General features: G+C 43.0%; 1 protein-coding gene across 1 annotated transcript in view; it reads left to right on the top strand.

Annotated features, from left to right (window-relative positions):
• Positions 1-25,685, top strand: part of LOC128553670 (serine-rich adhesin for platelets-like) — a 55,289-nt gene that overhangs the window by 8,167 nt on the left and 21,437 nt on the right. The window contains exons 2-7 of the mRNA XM_053534843.1: positions 8,345-14,393; positions 14,627-14,720; positions 14,895-15,137; positions 15,667-15,879; positions 16,360-16,631; positions 17,239-24,194. Of these exons, the coding sequence (XP_053390818.1) occupies positions 8,345-14,393; positions 14,627-14,720; positions 14,895-15,137; positions 15,667-15,879; positions 16,360-16,631; positions 17,239-24,194 (13,827 nt within the window). The remainder of the gene's footprint in view (positions 1-8,344; positions 14,394-14,626; positions 14,721-14,894; positions 15,138-15,666; positions 15,880-16,359; positions 16,632-17,238; positions 24,195-25,685) is intronic.

The raw sequence follows: 25,685 nt of genomic DNA, 5'->3' as shown, positions 1-25,685 counted from the left end.
CACTAAGAGGATCCAGTGCACGGTTGGCACTCTGAGCAACATGTTTAGCTGTAATATTATAATCAAGGTGTTCATGTATCAATATTCCTAGGTATGTATATCTATCAGCATACTGTAAATTTTAAAAGCACATTTAAATTCATATTCAAATCTAGGAGTTGAGACAGGGCGAAAATGTATAATATTACTCTTAGCTACATTGATATGCATGTCATTAAGCAAACACCAATCATTCAAAGCTGTTAACACTTTTTGGAGATCTTTTTTATTCTCAGCTAATAAGACTAAGTCATCAACGTACAAAAGAATGCAAATACACTCGTCATTAATTTGAATGCCAATGCCTAATGATTTAGGATATAACGCCAGATCATTGATATACAAATTAAATAAAATGGGAGTCAAATTACAACCCTGTCATAATCCACATTTAATATTGAACCACTCTGTTTTAAAAGAATTAACCCTTACACATGATGCATCAGATGAATAGAGCGATTTTATAGCCGAAAACATTTTTCCTGTTATACCAGTTTCAGCATTTTTTTCCAGAGTTTGTCTCTGTTAATAGAATCGTATGCCTTACGAAAGTCTTTCTTTCCTGTTTCCATTATATTTTGTAAAGCCGAAATATGATCTAAAGTACCTCGTTTTTTTCCTAAAACCGTTCTGTTCATCTGTGATTATATTGTTACTTTCAGTCCATGACTTAAGGCGATTATTTAAAATACTATAATATAGCTTGTACATGACTGGTGCAAGAGATATTTCTCTGTAAGATAAGGTATCTCGAGGATCTGCTGACGATGACTTTGGTATTGGGTTAATAATACATTTACCCCATATAGTTGGTACCGTACCTGAACAAAAACACACATTAAATAGGAAATGCAAAAATAATACTGATACATCATTTTATCATTAATACCACTTGCTTTACCATTTTTTGCACTCATCTACCACTTCCTTAATTTCAAAAATACTGGTATTTTCATTAAACGGCAGATAAGCCACATTCATATTAGCAGACAATCCAGTATTTGGGTTACTGTTACCATTACCAAACAATTAAGCAAAATCATTTTTCCACTTATTAAGAACATCAACTAAACAAGTTGATGTAGAAACATCTTCTAATATTACTTCCATCGGAATTTCCTTTTTCTTAGTGAGATCAACTCGATTCTTCTCAAAGTATTTCCAGAAATTTGTATGGTCTACATTACATTGTAGTCGTTTTTGTCGAAGAGTTTACGTTACTGTACAAATTCTATTTTTAAAATTTTACTATTTTTTATCTCTACAATTCAGCCAATTTCATAATTAAGCTGTATCAGCATCGTTTTGTGACCTCATATTTCGTTCTAACTTATTGATAATATCATTTACATCTTAAATAACGTTACCCTCAAATAAAAATGAATCTGGGATATTACTTAGTACTAATATCAAATTTGTCATAACTGTTTACATGTTCACCATTTTCAAATGTCGTGGTATTTACTGAATTACAATTAATTTTCCATGTAAGAAACGAGTGATCAGGTATACTAGTAGGTACAAGGGCACTTAGTTTTAAAGAGTTAGGAATAAGATCAGAGACAAGAACCCCAGAAAACTCTGAAACCTTGGACAAATCATCTTGACAAACTAACCAGTAATCTACAACCGATCGACCTTTCACAGAGACTGATGTAAATTCATTCTTAATACATTTTCGGCCATTGAGCATACACATATTGATGTTAATTAAAAAAAAACATAAAAAGTTCTCCATAAAATTGGTATTAAAAACTATCACTTGTCGAGGTGGAATCGATTCCACATGTAATAATCTTCAAGCTCACCATATCTACTATTAAAATCTCTGGAAATGAATACCATACCTTGATTCTGATACTTATAAATATCTACTAACAGATTATCATAAAAATTGGTGACATCAAAGTACCTAGACGAATCTTCTGGTCGTAAATAATAAACACATGGTACAAGAACATTTCATCACATTTATGTGTCATTTTTAAACCAAAAAGAAAGCTGACTACAAACATCTTTTTTTTTTACAAAAAAAAATCCGATTCCAGCCGAACCACTACTTCGGGCATTTCTATGTATGTCTTTACGATTAAAACCATACCATTGATAACCATCAAGTTGTAAAATATTATCATTTAAAAAGAATGTGTCTCACCAACAATTAAAATATCACAACCGCTACCTAAAACACAGGAGTAATGTAATCAACTCAACCTACAATAACCTAGTAGTAACGAAACTTGACAAAAACCAATAACATGGAGTTGACACGCGTGTATCGTCGGGACTTTCATCTCCGATATGCCCAATATATTTTTGTTGAAGACGGAAGGGGATGTTAGACTCATTTTTGGACTTTAAAATATTGGTAGTACATGACTACATTAGAACATGTATAATAGGGTTATTATAACAGTAGCTTGATCTGGGATGCTGTATTCCGCTCGAGTGGACTTTTGCCAGTGAGATCGGATCTCACGAGAAGCGCAAGAGCCAAGTGTGATCGGACCTTGCAAAATCTACGAGAGCCGAATACAAAATCCGCGATCTAGCTACTGTTATAATGACCCTTTTATAATATACCTTTACCTTCTTGTTTGTTGTTTTGTTAGTGAACGAAATCTTTAATGTTTATCGATATGAGAATGGAACTAAGTGAAGTTTTATGTGTGCTATTTATAGAATCGTGTCAGGTCATGCACATAAATGAAAGCAGTCCGGCAGCATACAATACGGAAGGTACAATACGGAGTTTAAAAGTTAAAATACGGATTTTTTTTCTGCCTGTTCATATTTAATTGTGAAATGCAAGCCGATTATTAGTCCCCTATTGGTTGAAAACAAGTATTGAGGACTATAGGAACGCGCTTTTCCGTCAGTCCGTCATTCCGTCCGTCTATCCGTCCGTCCGCAATTTCGTGTCCGGTCCATAACTCTGTCATCCATGAAGGGATTTTATTACTACTTGGCACAAATGTTTCCCATGATGAGACAACGTGTCATGCGCAAAACCAGGACCCCTAGCTTAAAGGTCAAGGTCGCAGTTGGAGGTCAAAGGTAAACAGGGCTTTTATCCTGTCCGGTCCATAACTCTCCCATCCATGAAGGGATTTTAATATTGTTTGGCACAAATGTACCTCTTAATAAGACAATGTGTCATGCACAACTTTCAGACCCCTAACTTAAAAGTCAAGGTCACACTTAGCAGTCAAATGTTATCATGGCATGAACAGGGTCTGTTTCGGATCCGGTCCATAACTCTGTCATTCATTAGCGGTTTTAATATCACTTGACACAAATATCCCTAATGATGAGATGACATGTCATGCACAAAAGCCGGACCCCTGGCTCGAAGGTCAAAGTCACAATTGGGGGTCAAAGGTCAACAGGGTTTTTTTCCTATCCGGTCCATAACTCTGCCATCCATGAAGGGATTTTAATATTACTTGGCACAAATGTTCCCTATGATAAGACGACGTGTCATGTGCAAAACCCGGATCCCTAGCTAAAGGGTCAAGGTCACAATTGGAGGTCAAACATTAATAGAATATTTTTTCCAGTCCGGTCCAGAACGTAGGCATAAATGTTCCCCATGATGAAATGACGTGTCATGCACAACACCCAGAACCCTAGCTTAAAGGTCAAGGTCATACTTGGAAATCAAAGGTCAGTAGGATTGTTTTCCTGTCCGGTCTATAACTTTGTCATGCAAGACAGGATTTAAATATCAGTTGGTACAAATATTCCCCTGGATGAGACAACTTGTTATGCGCAAAACCCGGGCCCTAGATCTAAGGTCAAGGTCACACTAAGAGGCCAAATGTCAGATACACAAATGACTTTGTCCGGAGCATTTCTTCTTCATGCATGGGAGGATTTTGATGTAACTTGGCACAAATGTTTATCACCATGAGACGGCTTATCATGCGCAAGAACCAGGTCTCTAGGTCTTAGGTCAAGGTCATACTTTGAGGCCAAAGGTTAAATTTAAGATTAACTTTGTCAGGAGCAATTGGTTTTCATGCTTAGAGGGATTTTGATGTAACTTGGTAGAAATGTTCACCACCATGAGGCACCTTTGATTTTAGAATTACGTCCCTTTGTTATTACTATAAATAGATTATAATGTTAATTTTTTATTACTGGCCGTAGGGAAAACCCGAAACTACTTTTTGTGGTACAACATGCATATTACATCGAAGTTTTAGGTGTATTTTGATTTATCTCTGCCTGATGAAGAGTTTTGTGTGGACTTACAATAGACTTTTTTCAGGATAAATTTTCCTTTGTTGTTACTATAATACTATGAATAACTTGTTTGATAACTTTTTTTATAATTGGCCAAAAAATTCTATATGAAAACAACTCAAGGTTTTCATACATGCAAATTTTAATCTAAGTGTTTAGTTATAACATATTGTATATATAGTACAAAGTCAATATTGTGTTACATCATTGACAGATATCAGTTCATTATGTTATACTGCAGTAGAAACAATTAGTTGCCTAATAGTAGGGGACTTTATATTGTATGGCAATACTTCATTCACTTGTTTATAGAATTTATATAGGTATATAATAAACTCAGTTTCTACAGTATCCATCCAATACATTGTCGACTTTCGTGTCCGATTATCATTTCGGGAGTTATTGCAATATTCATTATTATGTAAAGCAATTCAGGGGCATATGTTATATAAAGTCCTGTTCGTCTTGTTCTCCTTATTTTTTAAGCATTAAAACATAACGTAATTAAATTGATCAGGGAAGCATTAAGATCATGATAAATTTCATTTATAAAAAGACCATTAAAATCTTCATACTTTGTGCACATACGTGGATAAATTTTGCACTCAAATTATAAAGGTACGAATTTTCTATTTGTGGGAATAGAGAGTGATAGTATCAATTTTACAAATTAAAAGTCATTTCCTATATATCTCTATAGTAGCAAAATCAATCTGATCGAGAAATCGATAACGCCGATAGCGTATTTTCAAGGGAGACAATTTCATCGATAAGCCAGCAGTTTGGCTATGAAAGCTGACAGTGGTTCTTTTCTATTTGTTCATATTGTTCTGACATTATTACTACTACATCTAGAATCTCTTTTTGAAGTAGAAATTGTAACACAACTTGAATTGCAATTTTCACTGTTTGCCTTGTTCTCGGTGCTTCCAAGGGATCTACTTTCCAGATTTTATTTACTTCACAACAGCGGGTGTTAAGTGTTGTGTGGCGGCCGTAAAAGGTCGCCCCGACTTCACCTTAGTGTTGTTTTATTTTCTGGTCCTTCGGGATCATCGATTTCAATTCATTTAAATTCAAAGACTGAATATTGCTTAAGCCGGTGATAGGGGGCGTGGGCAGTACTGCTCATGAACAGACTCAATCAAACCGAGCCTGCAATTTTCACTGTTTGCCTTGTTATCGGTGCTTCCGAGGGATCTACTTTCCAGATTTTATTCACTTCACAACAGCGGGTGTTCAGTGCTGTGTGGCGGCCGAACAAAGTGGCCCCGACTTTATTTCAGTGTTGTTATATTTTCTGGTCCTTCGGGATCATCGATTTCAATTCATTTAGATTGAAGATTGAATACTGCTTAAGCCGGGGCTAGGGGGCGTGGGCAGTGTTGCATTTTCCATTACTGCTCATGAACAGACTCAATCAAACCAAATCTGCAATTTCCAGTTTGCACTGTTCTCGGTCAATTAGCTGATAAACTGTAGGATAGCCCAGGAGAAATCCTCACTGATTTTTAAATATAAAATTATTTTATTGACATAGTTATATAAGTATTTAAATATAATGCGTTCCATTACCTTTCCAATACAGCTAATGAGTGACACAGGTCTGTAGTTAGAAGGAGTTTATTTAAAAAAGGAGATAAATCTACTCCTTCTAACTATAGATCTGTCATTAGCTGTCTTGGAAAGGTAATGGACGATAGCTCTTTAGCAGTTAGTTCTAATGACATTAAATACATCGAGACAACGATAATACAGATTTGAATATTATATCACGTTGGGCAAAGCAATGGCTAATTATGTTTAATCCAGCAAAAACTGAAGTAATGTATCTTTCACTAGCCAAACAAAATCGCAGTTTACGGACACTTTACTTTCAAGACACACTTTTATCATTTTTTGATAGCCATAAACATTTAGGGGTTACTTTTAGCAATGATGGATCGTGGCATGATCATATTTCTAATATAACTGCATCGGCAGCAAAAATTCTAGGAACAATGAGAATGTTGAAATTCAAACTTAAGCGAAGAACATTGAGTCAAATATATATGAGCCGTGCCACGGGATAACCAACATAGTGGGTTTGCGACCAGCATGGATCCAGACCAGCCTGCGCATCCGCGCAGTCTGGTCAGGCTCCATGCTGTTCGCTAACAGTTTCTCCAATTCAAATAGGCTTTAAAAGCGAACAGCATGGAGCCTGACCAGACTGCGCGGATGCGCAGGCTGGTCTGGATCCATGCTGGTCGCAAACCCACTATGTTGGTTTTCTCATGGCACGGCTCATATTTCTTACTTAAGACCTATTATTGAATATGCTTCAATAGTCTGGGACAGCTGTACAATTTACGAAAAATATTTATTAGATAGAATTCAATACGACGCAGCGCGAATTGTAACATGTCTAACTCGATCCGTATCTATAGAAAGATTACTTCAGGAAATAGGCTGGGTTTCATTTTTCATTTCTGGAGAGAGATTTCCACAGATTCAAATCTTAATGCAGACTTATTCACAAACCACTTACGAGATAACTCAGTCTGTGAATGCGGATATATTAAGGAAGATGCTGAACATTATTTCTTTAAATGTCCAAATTTTGCGTTTCAACGTCGACAATTGTTTTTTAACACGCGACAGTATCATCCCATAAATACCAAAAATTACTTTTTGGCTGGCATAATTTACCAGATGAAGTCAATTGACTACCAGTTTCGTCAAGTACATAACTATATAAATGAGACGATTTAGCAATGACTAATATTTAAGTAATAAGTAGCTGTCGTTTACAGGTGTTAAGGGGATAACAAGGAAATATATTTATATTACATATCAAGATTGTTGCATCGGGGGCGTGGAGAGCGAACAGAACATACATTTCCTTTTTTTAATAAAATTCGATATTTCATTTCATAGCTTATCTTTGTTCATTTTTCTTCTTTTTTTCCAAAATTAAATACGAAAAATTGCATATAAAACATTTACTTAGTATGTATTTATCTTGAACACAACTCTCATCAGTTTGTTACATTACTTATTTCAGGGGTAGGCCGTCATTAATGTTGGTAAAACTTGTGGTCCAACCCATTTGCTTTTTACCTAAATCATCTTCATCATATGTGTGTTTATTTTAATGTGTTATATGTATTATGTTTTGCATGTTCTAGATTAGCAATAAAATATGATTAAAACATAATCTTGAATTAAATTCAAACTGTACTTTATACGGGCAGAATAATCAGTGATTTTAAGTTCTTGCGCAGCGCCTCTCAATCCATTGAAATATTTGACAGCTGGATAAAGTCCTTGTAAATAAATCTAAACACCACGCCTTACCATCCAAAGGCAACGTTATAAAAATGTTCGTGTTGATGTTTGATATTAAGATAAAAATGCACAGGCGGCATATAAAAGAACACTTAAATCCTGACTCTCTCTGCCATTTCATTTTAAAACAATGCAAACCCGGTTAAAGTTCAAACAAACCAAATCCACGGCTAATGCAATAATACAGTTTGGTAATGTTGTTGTTTTGGGATTTTAATCCATGCCGAGACAATTACTAGCATATGGAGACTTTCTAGATCAAAAGATGTCACTAGAAATAGCAGGGTTATGGCAACGACTATCTTATGTTCTGTTGACTGCCTTCCTAAAAAAATTCTGCATTCAATGAGAGCTCAAATGATTCAAAGCCAGCGATGTCGACCACTTTTTAAAATAATTTAGTGAACTTTGCTTGTCATTCATATTTTATATAATCTGCTTTAGTATGACACCTTACATTACATTTAATATTACATATTATGTTTCTGCGTGTACTGTACATGTTTATTGTTAAGACATTTAAGCAACTGGACAGCATCACAAACATGTCCTAAATCAAATTGATCATCTTTAACACAAGATGCTGCCAATAATACAAAAAAATATTCATAATACATTAAAAATGATTTACTATTGAAATTTTCTTTGAATGCGGGGATTCGTTACATTAAATATGGTTATAATATATATATAATATTAATATATACCTTTTAATTTTAAATTTCAGTAATGGAACTCCGTATTATAACCACACTGTATTTTCTATTGGTCGGTTGGACTATTTCATTAACTGTAACCGAAACAGCTGTAAATACATCTACGTCTACAAACCAACTCACGCCAATGAGTCCACCTGACAGCAGTGTAAGTGGTTCTCAGTCCACAAGTCAACCCACGACTGCCTCTACAGTCACGTCAACGAGACTAACTGAGAGCAGTGAAAGTGGATCTCAGTCGACTAGCCAACCCATGCCTGCCTCTAAAGTCATGTCATCGAGTCCAGCTGACAGCAGTGAAAGTGGTTCTCAGTCTTCGAGACAAACCACGGCTGTCTCTTCAGCAACGTCATCCAGTCAAACTAACAGCAGTGAAAGTGGTTCTAAGTCTACAAGCCAACCCACGACTGCCTCTACAGTCACGTCAGCAAGGTCATCTGACAGCAGTGAAAGTGGTTCTCAATCTACAAGACATCCCGCAACTGCCTCTACAGTCACGTCAGCAACTCCCACTGACAGCAGTGAAAGTGATTCTCAGTCTACGAGCCAATCCACGGCTGTCTCCTCAGCAACGTCATCCAGTCAAACTAACAGCAGTGAAAGTGGTTCTAAGTCTACAAGCCAACCCATGACTGTCTCTACAGTCACGTCAGCAAGTTCAACTGACAGCAGTGAAAGAGATTCTCAGTCTACGAGCCAATCCATGGCTGTCTCTTCAGCAACGTCATCCAGTCAAACTAACAGCAGTGAAAGTGGTTCTCAATCTACAAGACATCCCGCAACTGCCTCTACAGTCACGTCAGCAACTCCAACTGACAGCAGTGAAAGTGATTCTCAGTCTACGAGCCAATCCACGGCTGTCTCCTCAGCAACGTCATCCAGTCAAACTAACAGCAGTGAAAGTGGTTCTAAGTCTACAAGCCAACCCATGACTGTCTCTACAGTCACGTCAGCAAGTTCAACTGACAGCAGTGAAAGAGATTCTCAGTCTACGAGCCAATCCATGGCTGTCTCTTCAGCAACGTCATCCAGTCAAACTAACAGCAGTGAAATTGGTTCTAAGTATACAAGCCAACCCACGACAGCCTCTACAGTCACGTCAGCAAGTCCAACTGACAGCAGTGTAAGTGGTTCTCAGTCTACAAGCCAACCCACATCTGCCTCTACAGTGACGCCAGCAAGTCCAACAGACAGCAGTGAAAGTGGTTCACCGTCTACGAGACAATCCACGACTGTCTCTACAGTCATATCAACGAGACCAACTGACAACAGTGTAAGTGGTTCTCAGTCTACAAGCCAACCAACGTTTGTCTCTACAGTCAGGACAAAGGGGCCAACTGACAGCAGTGTAAGTGGTTCACTATCTACAAGGCAATCTATGACTGTCTCTACTGTCACGCCACCAAGTCTAACTCAGAGCAGTATAAGTGGTTCTCAGACTCCAAGCCAACCTACTGACGGCACTGTAAGTAGTTCTTCGTTTACAAGCCAACCAACCAATCTATCTACAGGAACGTCAAAAGGGCCAGCTGACAGCAGTGTAAGTGGTTCTCAATCTACAAGCCAATCCACTACTGTCTCTAGGGTCACGCCAACTGGTCCAACTGCCAACAGTGTAAGTGGTTCTCAGTCTACAAGCCAACCCACGTCTATCTCTACATTCAGGTCAAAAGGGCCAACTGACAGCAGTGTAAGTGGTTCTCAGTCTACAAGCCAACCCACGTATGCATCTACAGTAACGCCAGCAAAGTCAACTGACAACAGTTTAAGTGGTTCTCATTCAACAAGCCAACCCACGTCTGCCTCTACAGTCACGCCAGCAAGTCCAACTTACAGCAGTGTAAGTGGTACTCAATATACGAGCCAATCTACGACTGTCTCTACATTCTCGTCAATAAGACCAACTGACATCAATGTAAGTGGTTCTCATTCTACAAGCCAACTAACGTCTGCCTCTACAGTCACGCCAGCAAGTCCAACTGACAGCAATGTAAGTGGTTCTCAATCTACAAGCCAACCAACGTTTGTCTCTACAGTCAGGACAAATGGGCCCACTGACAGCAGTGTAAGTGGTTCACTATCTACAAGCCAATCCATCACTGTCTCTACTGTCACGCCAATAAGTCCAACTCAGAGCAGTATAAGTGGGTCTCAGTCTTCCAGCCAACCTACTGACAGCACTGTAAGTAGTTCTTCGTCTACAGGCCGCCAACCAACAACTGTATCTATAGGAACGTCAAAAGGGCCAGCTGACAGCAGTGTAATTGGTTCTCAATCTACAAGCCAATCCACTATTGTCTCTACAGTCACACCAACGAGTACAACTGACAGCATTGTAAGTATTTCTCAGTCTACAAGCCAAACCACGACTGCCTCTACAGTCAGCTCAAAGATGCCAACTGACAGCAGTGTAAGTGGTTCTCAGTCTACAAGCCAATCTACGACTTTCTCTACAGCCACGTCAACGAGACCCACTTACAGCAGTGAAAGTGGTTCTCAGTCTACAAGCCAACCCACGTCTGCCTCTACATTCACGCCAGCCAGTTCAACTGACAGCAGTGTAAGTGGTTCTCAGTCTACAAGCCAACCCACGTCTGCCTCTACAGTCACGCCAGCAAGTCCAACAGACAGCAGTGAAAGGGGTTCACAATATACGAGCCAGTCTACGACTGTCTCTATATTCTCGTCAACGAGACCAACTGACAGCAATGTAAGTGGTTCTCAGTCTACAAGCCAACCAACGTCTGCCTCTACATTGACGCCAGCAAGTTTAACAGACAGCAGTAAAAGTGGTTCACCGTCTACGAGACAATCCACGACTGTGTCTACAATCATATCAACGAGACCAACTGACAACAGTGTAAGTGGTTCTCAATCTACAAGTCAATCCACTACTGTCTCTGCAGTCACGCCAACGAGTCCCACTGACAACAGTGTAAGTGGTTCTCAGTCTACAAGCCAACCCACCTCTGCCTCTACAGTCACGCCAGCAAGTCCAACTGACATCAGTGCAAGTGGTTCTCAGTCTGCAAGCCAACCCACGTCTGCGTCTACAGTCACGCCAGCAAGTCCAACTGACAGCAGTGTAAGTGGTTCTCAGTCTATAAGCCAACCCACGTCCGCCTCTAGAGTGACGCCAGCAAGTCAAACTGACAGCAGTGAAAGTGGTTCACCGTCTACGAGCCAATCCACGACTGTCTCTACAGTCATATCAACGAGACCAACTTACAGCAGTATAAGTGATTCTCAGTCTACAAGCCAACCAACGTTTGTCTCTACAGTCAGGACAAAGGGGCCCACTGACAGCAGTGTAAGTGGTTCACTATCTACAAGCCAATCTATGACTGTCTCTACTGTCACGACACAAAATCCAACTCAGAGCAGTATAAGTGGTTCTCAGTCTTCAAGCCAACCTACTGACAGCACTGTAAGTAGTTCTTCGTCTACAAGCCAACCAACCACTGAATCTACAGGAACGTCAAAAGGGCCAGCTGTCAGCAGTGTAAGTGGTTCTCAATCTACAAGCCAATCCACTATTGTCTCTACAGTCACACCAACGAGTACAACTGACAGCATTGTAAGTATTTCTCAGTCTACAAGCCAAACCACGACTGCCTCTACAGTCAGCTCAAAGATGCCAACTGACAGCAGTGTAAGTGGTTCTCAGTCTACAAGCCAATCTACGACTTTCTCTACAGCCACGTCAACGAGACCCACTGACAGCAGTGAAAGTGGTTCTCAGTCTACAAGCCAACCCACGTCTGCCTCTACAGTCACGCCAGCCAGTTCAACTGACAGCAGTGTAAGTGGTTCTCAGTCTACAAGCCAACCCACGTCTGCCTCTACAGTCACGCCAGCAAGTCCAACAGACAGCAGTGAAAGGGGTTCACAATATACGAGCCAGTCTACGACTGTCTCTATATTCTCGTCAACGAGACCAACTGACAGCAATGTAAGTGGTTCTCAGTCTACAAGCCAACCAACGTCTGCCTCTACATTGACGCCAGCAAGTTTAACAGACAGCAGTAAAAGTGGTTCACCGTCTACGAGACAATCCACGACTGTGTCTACAATCATATCAACGAGACCAACTGACAACAGTGTAAGTGGTTCTCAATCTACAAGTCAATCCACTACTGTCTCTGCAGTCACGCCAACGAGTCCCACTGACAACAGTGTAAGTGGTTCTCAGTCTACAAGCCAACCCACCTCTGCCTCTACAGTCACGCCAGCAAGTCCAACTGACATCAGTGCAAGTGGTTCTCAGTCTGCAAGCCAACCCACGTCTGCGTCTACAGTCACGCCAGCAAGTCCAACTGACAGCAGTGAAAGTGGTTCACAATATACGAGCCAGTTTACGACTGTCTCTACATTCTCGTCAACGAGACCAACAGACAGCAATGTAAGTGGTTCTCAGTCTACAAGCAAACCAACCTCTGCCTCTACAGTGACGCCAGCAAGTCCAACAGACAGCAGTGAAAGTGGTTCACCGTCTATGACACAATCCACGACTGTGTCTACAGTAATATCAACCGGACCAACTGACAGCAATGTAAGTGGTTCTCAATCTACAAGCCAACCAACGTTTTTCTCTACAGTCAATACAAAGGGGCCCACTGACAGCAGTGTAAGTGGTTCACTATCTACAAGCCAATCTATGACTGTCTCTACTGTCACGCCACAAAGTCCAACTCAGAGCAGTATAAGAGGTTCTCAGTCTTCAAGCCACCCTACTGACAGCACTGCAAGCAGTTCTTCGTTTACAAGCCAACCAAGCACTGAATCTACAGGAACGTCAAAAGGGCCAGCTGTCAGCAGTGTAAGTAGTTTTCAGTCTACCAGCAAACCCACGTCTGCCTCTACAGTCACGCCAGCAAGTCCAATTGACAGCAGTGTAAGTGGTTATCAGTCTACAAGCCAACACACGTCTGCCTCTACAGTCACGCCAGCAAGTCCAACTGACAGCAGTGTAAGTGGTTCTCAGTCTACAAGCCAACCAACGTTTTTCTCTACAGTCAATACAAAGGGGCCCACTGACAGCAGTGTAAGTGGTTCCCTATCTATAAGTCAATCTATGACTGTCTCTACTGTCACGCCACAAAGTCCAACTCAGAGCAGTCTAAGTCGTTCGCAGTCTTCAAGCCACCCTACTGACAGCACTGCAAGCAGTTATTCGTTTACAAGCCAAGCAACCACTGAATCTACAGGAACGTCAAAAGGGCCAGCTGTCAGCAGTGTAAGTGGTTCTCAGTCTACAAGCCGATCCACTACTGTCTCTGTAGCCACGCCAATGAGTCCAACTGACAGCAGTGTAAGTGATTTTCAGTCTACAAGCAAACCCACGTCTGCCCCTACAGTCACGCCAGCAAGCCCAACAGACAGCAGTGTAAGTGGTTCACAATATACGAGCCAGTCTACGACTGTCTCTACATTCTCGTCAACGAGACCAACTGACAGCAATGTAAGTGGTTCTCAGTCTACAAGCCAACCAACGTCTGCCTCTACATTGACGCCAGCAAGTTCAACAGACAGCAGTAAAAGTGGTTCACCGTCTACGAGACAATCCACGACTGTGTCTACAGTCATATCAACGAGTCCCACTGACAGCAGAGTAAGTGGTTCTCAGTCTACAAGCCAACCCACCTCTGCCTCTACAGTCACGCCAGCAAGTCCAACTGACATCAGTGCAAGTGGTTCTCAGTCTACAAGTCAACCCACGTCTGCTTCAACAGTCACGCCAGCAAGTCCAACTGACAGCAGTGAAAGTGGTTCACAATATACGAGCCAGTTTACAACTGTCTCTACATTCTCGACAACGAGACCAACAGACAGCAATGTAAGTGGTTCTCAGTCTACAAGCCAACCAACCTCTGCCTCTACAGTGACGCCAGCAAGTCCAACAGACAGCAGTGAAAGTGGTTCACCGTCTATGACACAATCCACGACTGTGTCTACAGTAATATCAACGGGACCAACTGACAGCAGTGTAAGTGGTTCTCAGTCTACAAGCCAACCAACGTTTTTCTCTACAGTCAAAACAAAGGGCCCACTGACAGCAGTGTAAGTGGTTCACTATCTACAAGCCAATCTATGACTGTCTCTACTGTCACGCACAAGTCCAACTCAGAGCAGTATAGAGTTCTCAGTCTTCAAGCCACCCTACTGACAGCACTGCAAGCAGTTATTCGTTACAAGCCAACCAACCACTGAATCTACAGGAACGTCAAAAGGGCCAGCTGTCAGCAGTGTAAGTGGTTCTCAATCTACAAGCCGATCCACTACTGTCTCTGTAGCCACGCCATGAGTCCAACTGACAGCAGTGTAGTGGTTTTCAGTCTACAACAAACACGTTGCCTCTACAGTCCGCCACAGTCCAACGACAGCAGTGTAAGTGGTTATCAGTTACAAGCCAACACACGTCTGCCTCTACAACTGACAGCAGTGTAAGTGGTTATCAGTCTACTAGCAAACACACGTCTGCCTCTACAGTCACGCAGCAAGTCCAACTGACAGCAGTGTAAATAGTACTCAGTCTACAAGCCAACCACGTCTGCTCTACAGTTACGCCAGCAAGTCCAACTGACAGCAGTGAAAGTGGTTCACAATATACGAGCCATTTACGACTGTTTTACATTCTCGTCAACGAGACAACTGACAGCATGTAAGTGTCCAGTCTACAAGCCAACCAAGTCTGTCACTACGGTGACGCCAGCAAGTCCAACAGCAGCAGTGAAAGTGGTTTACCGTCTACGACACAATCCAAGATTGTCTCTACGTCATATCAACGAGACCAATGACAGCAATGTAAGTGTTCACAGTCTACAAGCCAACAACGTTTGTCTCACATCAAGACAAGGCCCACTGACAGCAGTGTAATGGTTCCCTATCTACAGCCAATCTATGACTGTCTTACTGTCACGACAGCAAGTCCAACTCAGAGCAGTATAAGTGTTCTCAGTCTTCCATTCAACCTACTGACAGCACTGTAAGTAGTTATCGTCGACAAGCCAACCAACTTGTATCTACAGGAACGTCAAAGGCCAGCTGACAGCAGTGTAAGTGGTTCTCATCTACAAGCCTATCCACTACTGTCTCTACAGTCACGCCAACTGACAACAGTGTAAGTGGTTCTCAGTCTACAAGCCAACCCACGTCTTCTCTACATCAGGTCAATGGGCCAATGACAGCAGTGTAAGTGGTTCTCATATACAAGCCAATCTACGACTGTCTCTACAGCCACGTCACTAGACCCACTGTCAGCAGCGAAGTGGTTCTCAGTCTACAAGCCAACCCACGTCTGCTCTACAGTCACGTCAGCAAGTTCAATTAACAGCATGTAAGTGCTTCTCAGTCAACAAACAACCACGTCTGCCTTACAGTCACGCCAGCAAGTCAACTGACAGCTGTAAGTGGATCTCAATTACGAGCCAATCTACGACTGTCTCTAATTTCGTCAACAAGACCAACTGACAGCAATGTAGTGTTCCATCTACAAGCCACCAACGTCTGCCTCTACAGAGCGCCAGCAAGTCTAACTGACAGCAGTGTAAGTGGTTCTCAATCTACAAGCCAATCACGTTGTATTACAGTCAGGACAAAGGGCCAACTGACGCAGCGTAGTGTTCACTATCTACAAGCAATCTATGACTGTCTCTACTGTCACGCCACAAGTCCAACTCAGATCATATAGTGGTTCTCAGTCTTCAGCCACATATGACAGCACTGTAAGTAGTTCTTGTCTACAACCAACAACCACTGTATCTACAGAACGTCAAAAGGGCCTGCTGACAGCAGTGTAAGGTCCTCAATCTACAAGCCAATCCACTACTGCTCTACAGTCACACCAACGAGTCCAACTGACAGCAGTGTAAGTGGTTCTCATCTACAGCAACCCACGTCTGCTCAAAGTTAGCTCAAATGGCCAACTGACAGCAGTGTAAGTGTTCCATCTACAAGCCAATTACACTGTCTCTACAGCGAAGTCGACAAGACCCACTGACAGCAGTGAAAGTGTTCTCAGTCCAAGCCACCCACGTCTGCCTCTACAGTCACGCCAGCAAGTTCAACTGACAGCAGGGTAAGTGGTTCTCTGTCTACAAGCCAACCAACGTCTGCCTCTACAGTCACACCAGCAAGTTCAACTGACAGCAGTGTAAGTGGTTCACAGTCTACAAGCAACCCCGTCTGCCTCACAGTCACGCCAGCAAGTCCAACTGACAGCAGTGAAAGTGGTTCACAATATACGAGCCAGTCTACACTGTCTCTACATTCTCGTCAACGAGACCAACAGACAGCAATGTAAGTGGTTCTCAGTCTACAAGCCAACCAACCGTCTGCCTCTACAGTGACGCCAGCAAGTCAACAGACAGCAGTGAAAGTGGTTCACCGTCTACTGACCACATCCACGACTGTTCTACAGTAATATCAACGGACCAACTGACAGCAGTGTAAGTGGTTCTCATCTACAAGCCAACCAACGTTTGTCTCTACAGTCAAGACAAAGGGGCCCCTGACAGCAGTGTAAGTGGTTCACTATCTACAAGCCAATCTATGACTGTCTCTACTGTCACGCCACCAAGTCCAACTCAGAGCAGTATAAGTGGTTCTCAGTCTTCAAGCCACCTACTGACAGCACTGAAGTAGTTATTCGTTTACAAGCCAACCAACCACTGATCTACAGGAACGTCAAAAGGGCCAGCTGTCAGCAGTGTAAGTGGTTCTCAATCTACAAGCCGATCCACTACTTCTCAGCCACGCCAACTGAGTCCAACTGCAGCAGTGTAAGTGGTTTTCAGTCTACAAGCCAACCACGTCTGCATCTACATTCACGTCAAAGAGCCAACTGACAGCAGTGTAAGTGGTTTCAGTCTACAAGCCAACACACGTCTGCCTCTACAACTGACAGCAGTGTAAGTGGTTATCAGTCTACTAGCAAACACACGTCTGCCTCTACAGTCACGCCAGCAAGTCCAACTGACAGCAGTGTAAATAGTACTCAGTCTACAAGCCAACCCACGTCTGCCTCTACAGTTACGCCAGCAAGTCCAACTGACAGCAGTGAAAGTGGTTCACAATATACGAGCCAGTTTACGACTGTTTCTACATTCTCGTCAACGAGACCAACTGACAGCAATGTAAGTGGTTCTCAGTCTACAAGCCAACCAACGTCTGTCACTACGGTGACGCCAGCAAGTCCAACAGACAGCAGTGAAAGTGGTTTACCGTCTACGACACAATCCAAGATTGTCTCTACAGTCATATCAACGAGACCAACTGACAGCAATGTAAGTGGTTCACAGTCTACAAGCCAACCAACGTTTGTCTCTACAGTCAAGACAAAGGGGCCCACTGACAGCAGTGTAAGTGGTTCCCTATCTACAAGCCAATCTATGACTGTCTCTACTGTCACGACAGCAAGTCCAACTCAGAGCAGTATAAGTGGTTCTCAGTCTTCCATTCAACCTACTGACAGCACTGTAAGTAGTTATTCGTCGACAAGCCAACCAACCATTGTATCTACAGGAACGTCAAAAGGGCCAGCTGACAGCAGTGTAAGTGGTTCTCAATCTACAAGCCTATCCACTACTGTCTCTACAGTCACGCCAACTGACAACAGTGTAAGTGGTTCTCAGTCTACAAGCCAACCCACGTCTATCTCTACATTCAGGTCAAATGGGCCAACTGACAGCAGTGTAAGTGGTTCTCAATATACAAGCCAATCTACGACTGTCTCTACAGCCACGTCAACTAGACCCACTGTCAGCAGCGAAAGTGGTTCTCAGTCTACAAGCCAACCCACGTCTGCATCTACAGTCACGTCAGCAAGTTCAATTAACAGCAGTGTAAGTGCTTCTCAGTCAACAAGACAACCCACGTCTGCCTCTACAGTCACGCCAGCAAGTCCAACTGACAGCAGTGTAAGTGGATCTCAATATACGAGCCAATCTACGACTGTCTCTACATTCTCGTCAACAAGACCAACTGACAGCAATGTAAGTGGTTCTCAGTCTACAAGCCAACCAACGTCTGCCTCTACAGAGACGCCAGCAAGTCTAACTGACAGCAGTGTAAGTGGTTCTCAATCTACAAGCCAATCAACGTTTGTATCTACAGTCAGGACAAAGGGGCCAACTGACAGCAGCGTAAGTGGTTCACTATCTACAAGCCAATCTATGACTGTCTCTACTGTCACGCCACCAAGTCCAACTCAGATCAGTATAAGTGGTTCTCAGTCTTCCAGCCAACATACTGACAGCACTGTAAGTAGTTCTTCGTCTACAAGCCAACCAACCACTGTATCTACAGGAACGTCAAAAGGGCCTGCTGACAGCAGTGTAAGTGGTCCTCAATCTACAAGCCAATCCACTACTGCCTCTACAGTCACACCAACGAGTCCAACTGACAGCAGTGTAAGTGGTTCTCAGTCTACAAGCCAACCCACGTCTGCCTCTAAAGTTAGCTCAAATTGGCCAACTGACAGCAGTGTAAGTGGTTCTCAGTCTACAAGCCAATCTACGACTGTCTCTACAGCGAAGTCGACAAGACCCACTGACAGCAGTGAAAGTGGTTCTCAGTCCACAAGCCAACCCACGTCTGCCTCTACAGTCACGCCAGCAAGTTCAACTGACAGCAGGGTAAGTGGTTCTCTGTCTACAAGCCAACCAACGTCTGCCTCTACAGTCACACCAGCAAGTTCAACTGACAGCAGTGTAAGTGGTTCACAGTCTACAAGCGAACCCGCGTCTGCCTCTACAGTCACGCCAGCAAGTCCAACTGACAGCAGTGAAAGTGGTTCACAATATACGAGCCGATCTACGACTGTCTCTATATTCTCGTCAATGAGACCAACTGACAGCAATGTAAGTGGTTCTCAGTCTACAAGCCAACCAACGTCTGCCTCTACAGTGACGCCAGCAAGTCAAACAGACAGCAGTGAAAGTGGTTCACCGTCTACGAGCCAATCCACGACTGTCTCTACAGTAAAATCAACGAGACAAACTGACAGCAGTATAAGTGATTCTCAATCTACAAGCCAACCAACGTTGGTCTCTACAGTCAGGACAAAGTGGCCCGCTGACAGCAGTGTAAGTGGTTCACTATCTACAAGCCAATCTATGACTGTCTCTACTGTCACGCCACCAAGTCCAACTCAGAGCAGTATAAGTGGTTCTCAGTCTTCAAGCCAACCTACTGACAGCACTGTAAGTAGTTCATCGTCTACAAGCCAACCAACCACTGTATCTACAGGAACGTCAAAAGGGCCAGCTGTCAGCAGTGTAAGTGGTTCTCAATCTACAAGCCAATCCAGTACTGTCTCTACAGTCACGCCAACGAGTCCAACTGCCAGCAGTGTAAGTGGGTCTCAGTCTACAAGCCAATCCTCGTCTATATCTACATTTAGGTCAAAGGAGACAACTGGCAGCAGTGTAAGTGTTTCTCAGTCTACAGTCCAATCTACGACTGTCTCTACAGCCACGTCAACAAGACCCACTGACAGCAGTGTAAGTGGTTCTCAGTCTACAAGCCAACCCACGTCTGCCTCTACAGTCACGCCAGCAAGTCCAACTGACAGCAGTGAAAGTGGTTCACAATATACGAGCCAGTCTACGACTGTCTCTACATTCTCGTCAACGAGACCAACTGACAGCAATGTAAGTGGTTCTCAGTCTACAAGCCAACCAACGTCTGTCGCTACAGTGACGCCTGCAAGTCCAACAGACAGCAGTGAAATTGGTTCACCGTCTACGACACAATCCAAGATTGTCTCTACAGTCATATCAACGAGACCAACTGACAGCAATGTAAGTGGTTCTCAGTCTACAAGCCAACCAACGTTTGTCTCTACAGTCAAGACAAAGGGGCCAACTGACAGCAGTGTAAGTGGTTCACTATCTACAAGCCAACCTATGACTGTCTCTACTGTCACGACAGCAAGTCCAACTCAGAGCAGAATAAGTGGTTCTCAGTCTTCCATTCAACCTACTGACAGATCTGTAAGTAGTTTTTCGTCGACAAGCCAACCAACCATTGTATCTACAGGAACGTCAAAAGGGCCAGCTGACAGCAGTGTAAGTGGTTCTCAATCTACAGGCCGATCCACTACTGTCTCTACAGTCACGCCAACTGACAGCAGTGTAAGTGGTTCTCAGTCTACAAGCCAACCCACGTCTATCTCTACATTCAGGTCAAATGGGCCAACTGACAGCAGTGTAAGTGGTTCTCAGTCTACAAGCCAATCTACGACTGTCTCTACAGCCACGTCAACTAGACCCACTTTCAGCAGCGAAAGTGGTTCTCAGTCTACAAGCCAAGCCACGTATGTGTCGACAGTCACGTCAGCAAGTTCAATTAACAGCAGTGTAGGTGGTTCTCAGTCAACAGGCCAACCCACGTCTGCCTCTACAGTCACGCCAGCAAGTCCAACTGACAGCAGTGAAAGTGGATCTCAATATACGAGCCATTCTACGACTGTCTCTACATTCTCGTCAAGAAGACCAACTGACAGCAGCGTAAGTGGTTCACTATCTACAAGCCAATCTATGACTGTCTCTACTGTCACGCCACCAAGTCCAACTCAGATCAGTATAAGTGGTTCTCAGTCTTCCAGCCAACCTACTGACAGCACTGTAAGTAGTTCTTCATCTACAAGCCAACCAACCACTGTATCTACAAGAACGTCAAAAGGGCCTGCTGACAGCAGTGTAAGTGGTCCTCAATCTACAAGCCAATCCACTACTGCCTCTACAGTCACACCAACGAGTCCAACTGACAGCAGTGTAAGTGGTTCTCAGTCTACAAGCCAACCCACGTCTGCCTCTACAGCCACGTCATCAAGACCCACTGACAGCAGTGAAAGTGGTTCTCAGTCCACAAGCCAACCAACGTCTGCCTCTACAGTGACGCCAGCAAGTTCAACTGACAGCAGTGTAAGTGGTTCTCTGTCTACAAGCCAACCCACGTCTGCCTCTACAATCACACCAGCAAGTTCAACTGACAGCAGTGTAAGTGGTTCACACTCTACAAGCGAACCCGTGTCTGCCTCTACAGTCACGCCAGCAAGTCCAACTGACAGCAGTGAAAGTGGTTCACAATATACGAGCCGATCTACGACTGTCTCTACATTCTCGTCAATGAGACCAACTGACAGCAATGTAAGTGGTTCTCAGTCTACAAGCCAACCAACGTCTGCCTCTACAGTAACGCCAGCAAGTCAAACAGACAGCAGTGAAAGTGGTTCACCCTCTACGAGCCAATCCACGACTGTCTCTACAGTCAAATCAACGAGACAAACTGACAGCAGTATAAGTGGTTCTCAGTCTACAAGCCAACCAACGTCTGCCTCTACAGTGACGCCAGCAAGTCTAACTGACAGCAGTGTAAGTGGTTCTCAATCTACAAGCCAATCAACGTTTGTATCTACAGTCAGGACAAAGGGGCCAACTGACAGCAGCGTAAGTGGTTCACTATCTACAAGCCAATCTATGACTGTCTCTACTGTCACGCCACCAAGTCCAACTCAGATCAGTATAAGTGGTTCTCAGTCTTCCAGCCAACTTACTGACAGCACTGTAAGTAGTTCTTCGTCTACATGCCAACCAACCACTGTATCTACAGGAATGTCAAAAGGGCCTGCTGACAGCAGTGTAAGTGGTCCTCAATCTACAAGCCAATCCACTACTGCCTCTACAGTCACACCAACGAGTCCAACTGACAGCAGTGTAAGTAGTTCTCAGTCTACAAGCCAACCCATGTCTGCCTCTACAGTCAGCTCAAATCGGCCAACTGACAGCAGTGTAAGTGGTTCTCAGTCTACAAGCCAATCTACGACAGTCTCTACAGCCACGTCAACAAGACCCACTGACAGCAGTGAAAGTGGTTCTCAGTCCACAAGCCAACCCACGACTGCCTCTACAGTCACGCCAGCAAGTTCAACTGACAGCAGTGTAAGTGGTTCTCTATCTACAAGCCAACCCACGTCTGCCTCTACAGTCAAACCAGCAAGTTCAACTGACAGCAGTGTAAGTGGTTCACAGTCTACAAGCGATCCCGCGTCTGCCTCTACAGTCACGCCAGCAAGTCCAACTGACAGCAGTGAAAGTGGTTCACAATATACGAGCCGATCTACGACTGTCTCTACATTCTCGTCTATGAGACCAACTGACAGCAATGTAAGTGGTTCTCAGTCTACAAGCCAACCAACGTCTGCCTCTACAGTGACGCCAGCAAGTCAAACAGACAGCAGTGAAAGTGGTTCACCGTCTACGAGCCAATCCACGACTGTCTCTACAGTCATATCAACGAGACAAACTGACAGCAGTATAAGTGATTCTCAATCTTCAAGCCAACCAACGTTGGTCTCTACAGTCAGGACAAAGTGGCCCACTGACAGCAGTGTAAGTGGTTCACTATCTACAAGCCAATCTATGACTGTCTCTACTGTCACGCCACCAAGTCCAACTCAGAGCAGTATAAGTGGTTCTCAGTCTTCAAGCCAACCTACTGACAGCACTGTAAGTAGTTCATCGTCTACAAGCCAACCAACCACTGTATCTACAGGAACGTCAAAAGGGCCAGCTGTCAGCAGTGTAAGTGGTTCTCAATCTACAAGCCAATCCAGTACTGTCTCTACAGTCACGCCAACGAGTCCAACTGTCAGCAGTGTAAGTGGGTTTCAGTCTACAAGCCAATCCTCGTCTATCTCTACATTTAGGTCAAAGGAGCCAACTGGCAACAGTGTAAGTGTTTCTCAGTCTACACGCCAATCTACGACTGTCTCTACAGCCACGTCAACAAGACCCACTGACAGCAGTGAAAGTGGTTCTCAGTCCACAAGCCAACCCACGTCTGCCTCTACAGTCACGCCAGCAAGTTCAACTGACAGCAGTGTAAGTGGTTCTCTGTCTACAAGCCAACCCACGTCTGCCTCTACAGTCACACCAGCAAGTTCAACTGACAGCAGTGTAAATGGTTCACAGTCTACAAGCGAACCCGCGTCTGCCTCTACAGTCACGCCAGCAAGTCCAACTGACAGCAGTGAAAGTGGTTCACAATATACGAGCCAATCTACGACTGCCTCTACATTCTCGTCAACGAGACCAACTAACAGCAATGTAAGTGGTTCTCAGTCTACAAGCCAACCAACGTCTGCCTCTACAGTGACGCCAGCAAGTCCAACAGATAGCAGTGAAAGTGGTTCACCGTCTACGAGCCAATCCACGACTGTCTCTACAGTCATATCAACGAGACCAACTGGCAGCAGTATAAGTGATTCTCAATCTACAAGCCAACCAACATTTGTCTCTACAGTCAGGACAAAGTGGCCCACTGACAGCAGTGTAAGTGGTTCACTATCTACAAGCCAATCTATGACTGTCTCTACTGTCACGCCACCAAGTCCAACTAAGAGCAGTATAAGTGGTTCTCAGTCTTCAAGCCAACCTACTGACAGCACTGTAAGTAGTTCTTCGTCTACCAGTCAACCAACCACTGTATCTACAGGAACGTCAAAAGGGCCAGCTGTCAGCAGTGTAAGTGGTTTCCAGTCCACAAGCCAACCCACGACTGTCTCTACAGTCAGGTCAACGAGTCTAACTAGCACCGGTTTGAGCGGACCTACATCATCAAACCAGCCCACGACTGTCTCTACAGTGACTTCAACTGGTTCAGCTGACGGCAGTGCAGACGTGTCTACGTCTTCAAACCGACCAAGGACTACAGTCACATTAACAAGTTCAACTGACCCTAGTACAAAATTCTCGTCTTCAAAGCAATCAACAACTGTCAATGGCGTTTCAGTGACTCCTGAACCAAGCAGAACAACCATATTCCCGACAGCGTATCCAACTGTTCAACCAGATACAGGTAACATTTAAGCTCTTCCTCTTTCACGTTCGATCCCATTATTGTTGAAATCAAGCATAGATATGTTTGTGATACCTTTCATAGATAGAAAGGATTTGTTACAATGAATGGATCAATTAAATAGTGTCAAAAAGCCATTAGGGCCGATGTTGTATTACCGATAAATAACGGCCATAAGCGTATACTAGTCACATAATGGTCATCACTATGGCTAAAGGACACACGCTGCCATGTATTAATCTCTTACTGATATACAACGGACTGCATTTTAATATATCTATGCTTTCCCGTCTAGCTCGGTTAGGAGTGCTAAAGTCTGTTCCATTCCAAAGGTTTACCCCAACTTTGGTGTCACATGACAAAACTACGACACTTACCGGCAAAGTAAACATGGTTTGATAACCTAAAAAAAAGTCACCCTCGAGAAATTTAACGATTTTTTTCTGCTTTGCCAAATATCCAAATAAATGACAAATTTATATTTTCAACGGCAGTCTCCCATTGTAATTTCTTGTCGCCATTGGAGTTTGCTCTCTAAATTTGGAGTATTACGGGAAAATTCACGTGAATTTTATCGGGAGCGATTCAAGACTAATTTCGTTTATGAATGCACGAGGGAAATGAAATGTTGTATTTAAAAAAAAGCTATAACAATGAACACATTATTTAGATCTAACAAAAATGTAAATTGACTCACTTTTAACAAAGTTATAAACAGTCCAAAATTCTTCCAAGTCTTCGGTAGCTCTATCCAATCCTCGATAAGTAAATTGTAAACAAACAAGCTCTTTTAAACATCGGTGAAACTCAGGCATCAATCGCACCATGCCCTTGAAACGATGACTTGTTCAAAATAACATCATTTCCAAACGCATGGTTCAAAGATAACCTGTATTTTAGCATCCTTACTGAAGTATTTACAGTCCGCCACATATCCAATTTCTTTCACAATGGTCAGTTTTGAACTTCAATAAACAATATTCACCGGTTGTGTATGCAAGAGAATTATTTTTTCTCCGAAAGAAACTTGTGACGTATTAGACAAATGACGTAATCTTGCTGTGGCCATATGCAGATATATACGAGGCGCACAAGGGAAATATTACCTCTAGGTTTAAAAACACAATCAGCTGATAGAAGATAGAAATCTTGTCGTATCTATGTAACGCTAGAATTATACTTTACTTCTTGAAATATATATTTAAACACTGCTTAGTTGTTTATCGTTTTATCAACCTATCTATTTTATTTCATTTCTTTTTTAAATTTTGCTGTTTATATGGAAGCATCTCCGTTTTCTTTTAAGATCGTGACTTACTCTTGATTCGAGGGCTGCTAATTTAGATGTCTTTTAAAGCGAAATCGGACCGCGAACCCATTCTCTCTATTTATTGTTATCAAATCTATTATTATTATTATAACAGATTTATATTTGACTAAAATAACTTGTATGAACGATCCAGAGAGCAGTCATAGAGCCTACTCGGAATT

The sequence above is a fragment of the Mercenaria mercenaria genome, unplaced genomic scaffold (genome assembly GCF_021730395.1).
Source record: "Mercenaria mercenaria strain notata unplaced genomic scaffold, MADL_Memer_1 contig_4163, whole genome shotgun sequence".
Lineage (NCBI taxonomy): Eukaryota > Metazoa > Mollusca > Bivalvia > Venerida > Veneridae > Mercenaria > Mercenaria mercenaria.
Note: the sequence above shows the minus strand (reverse complement) of the source record. Positions and strands in the feature narration are given on the sequence as shown.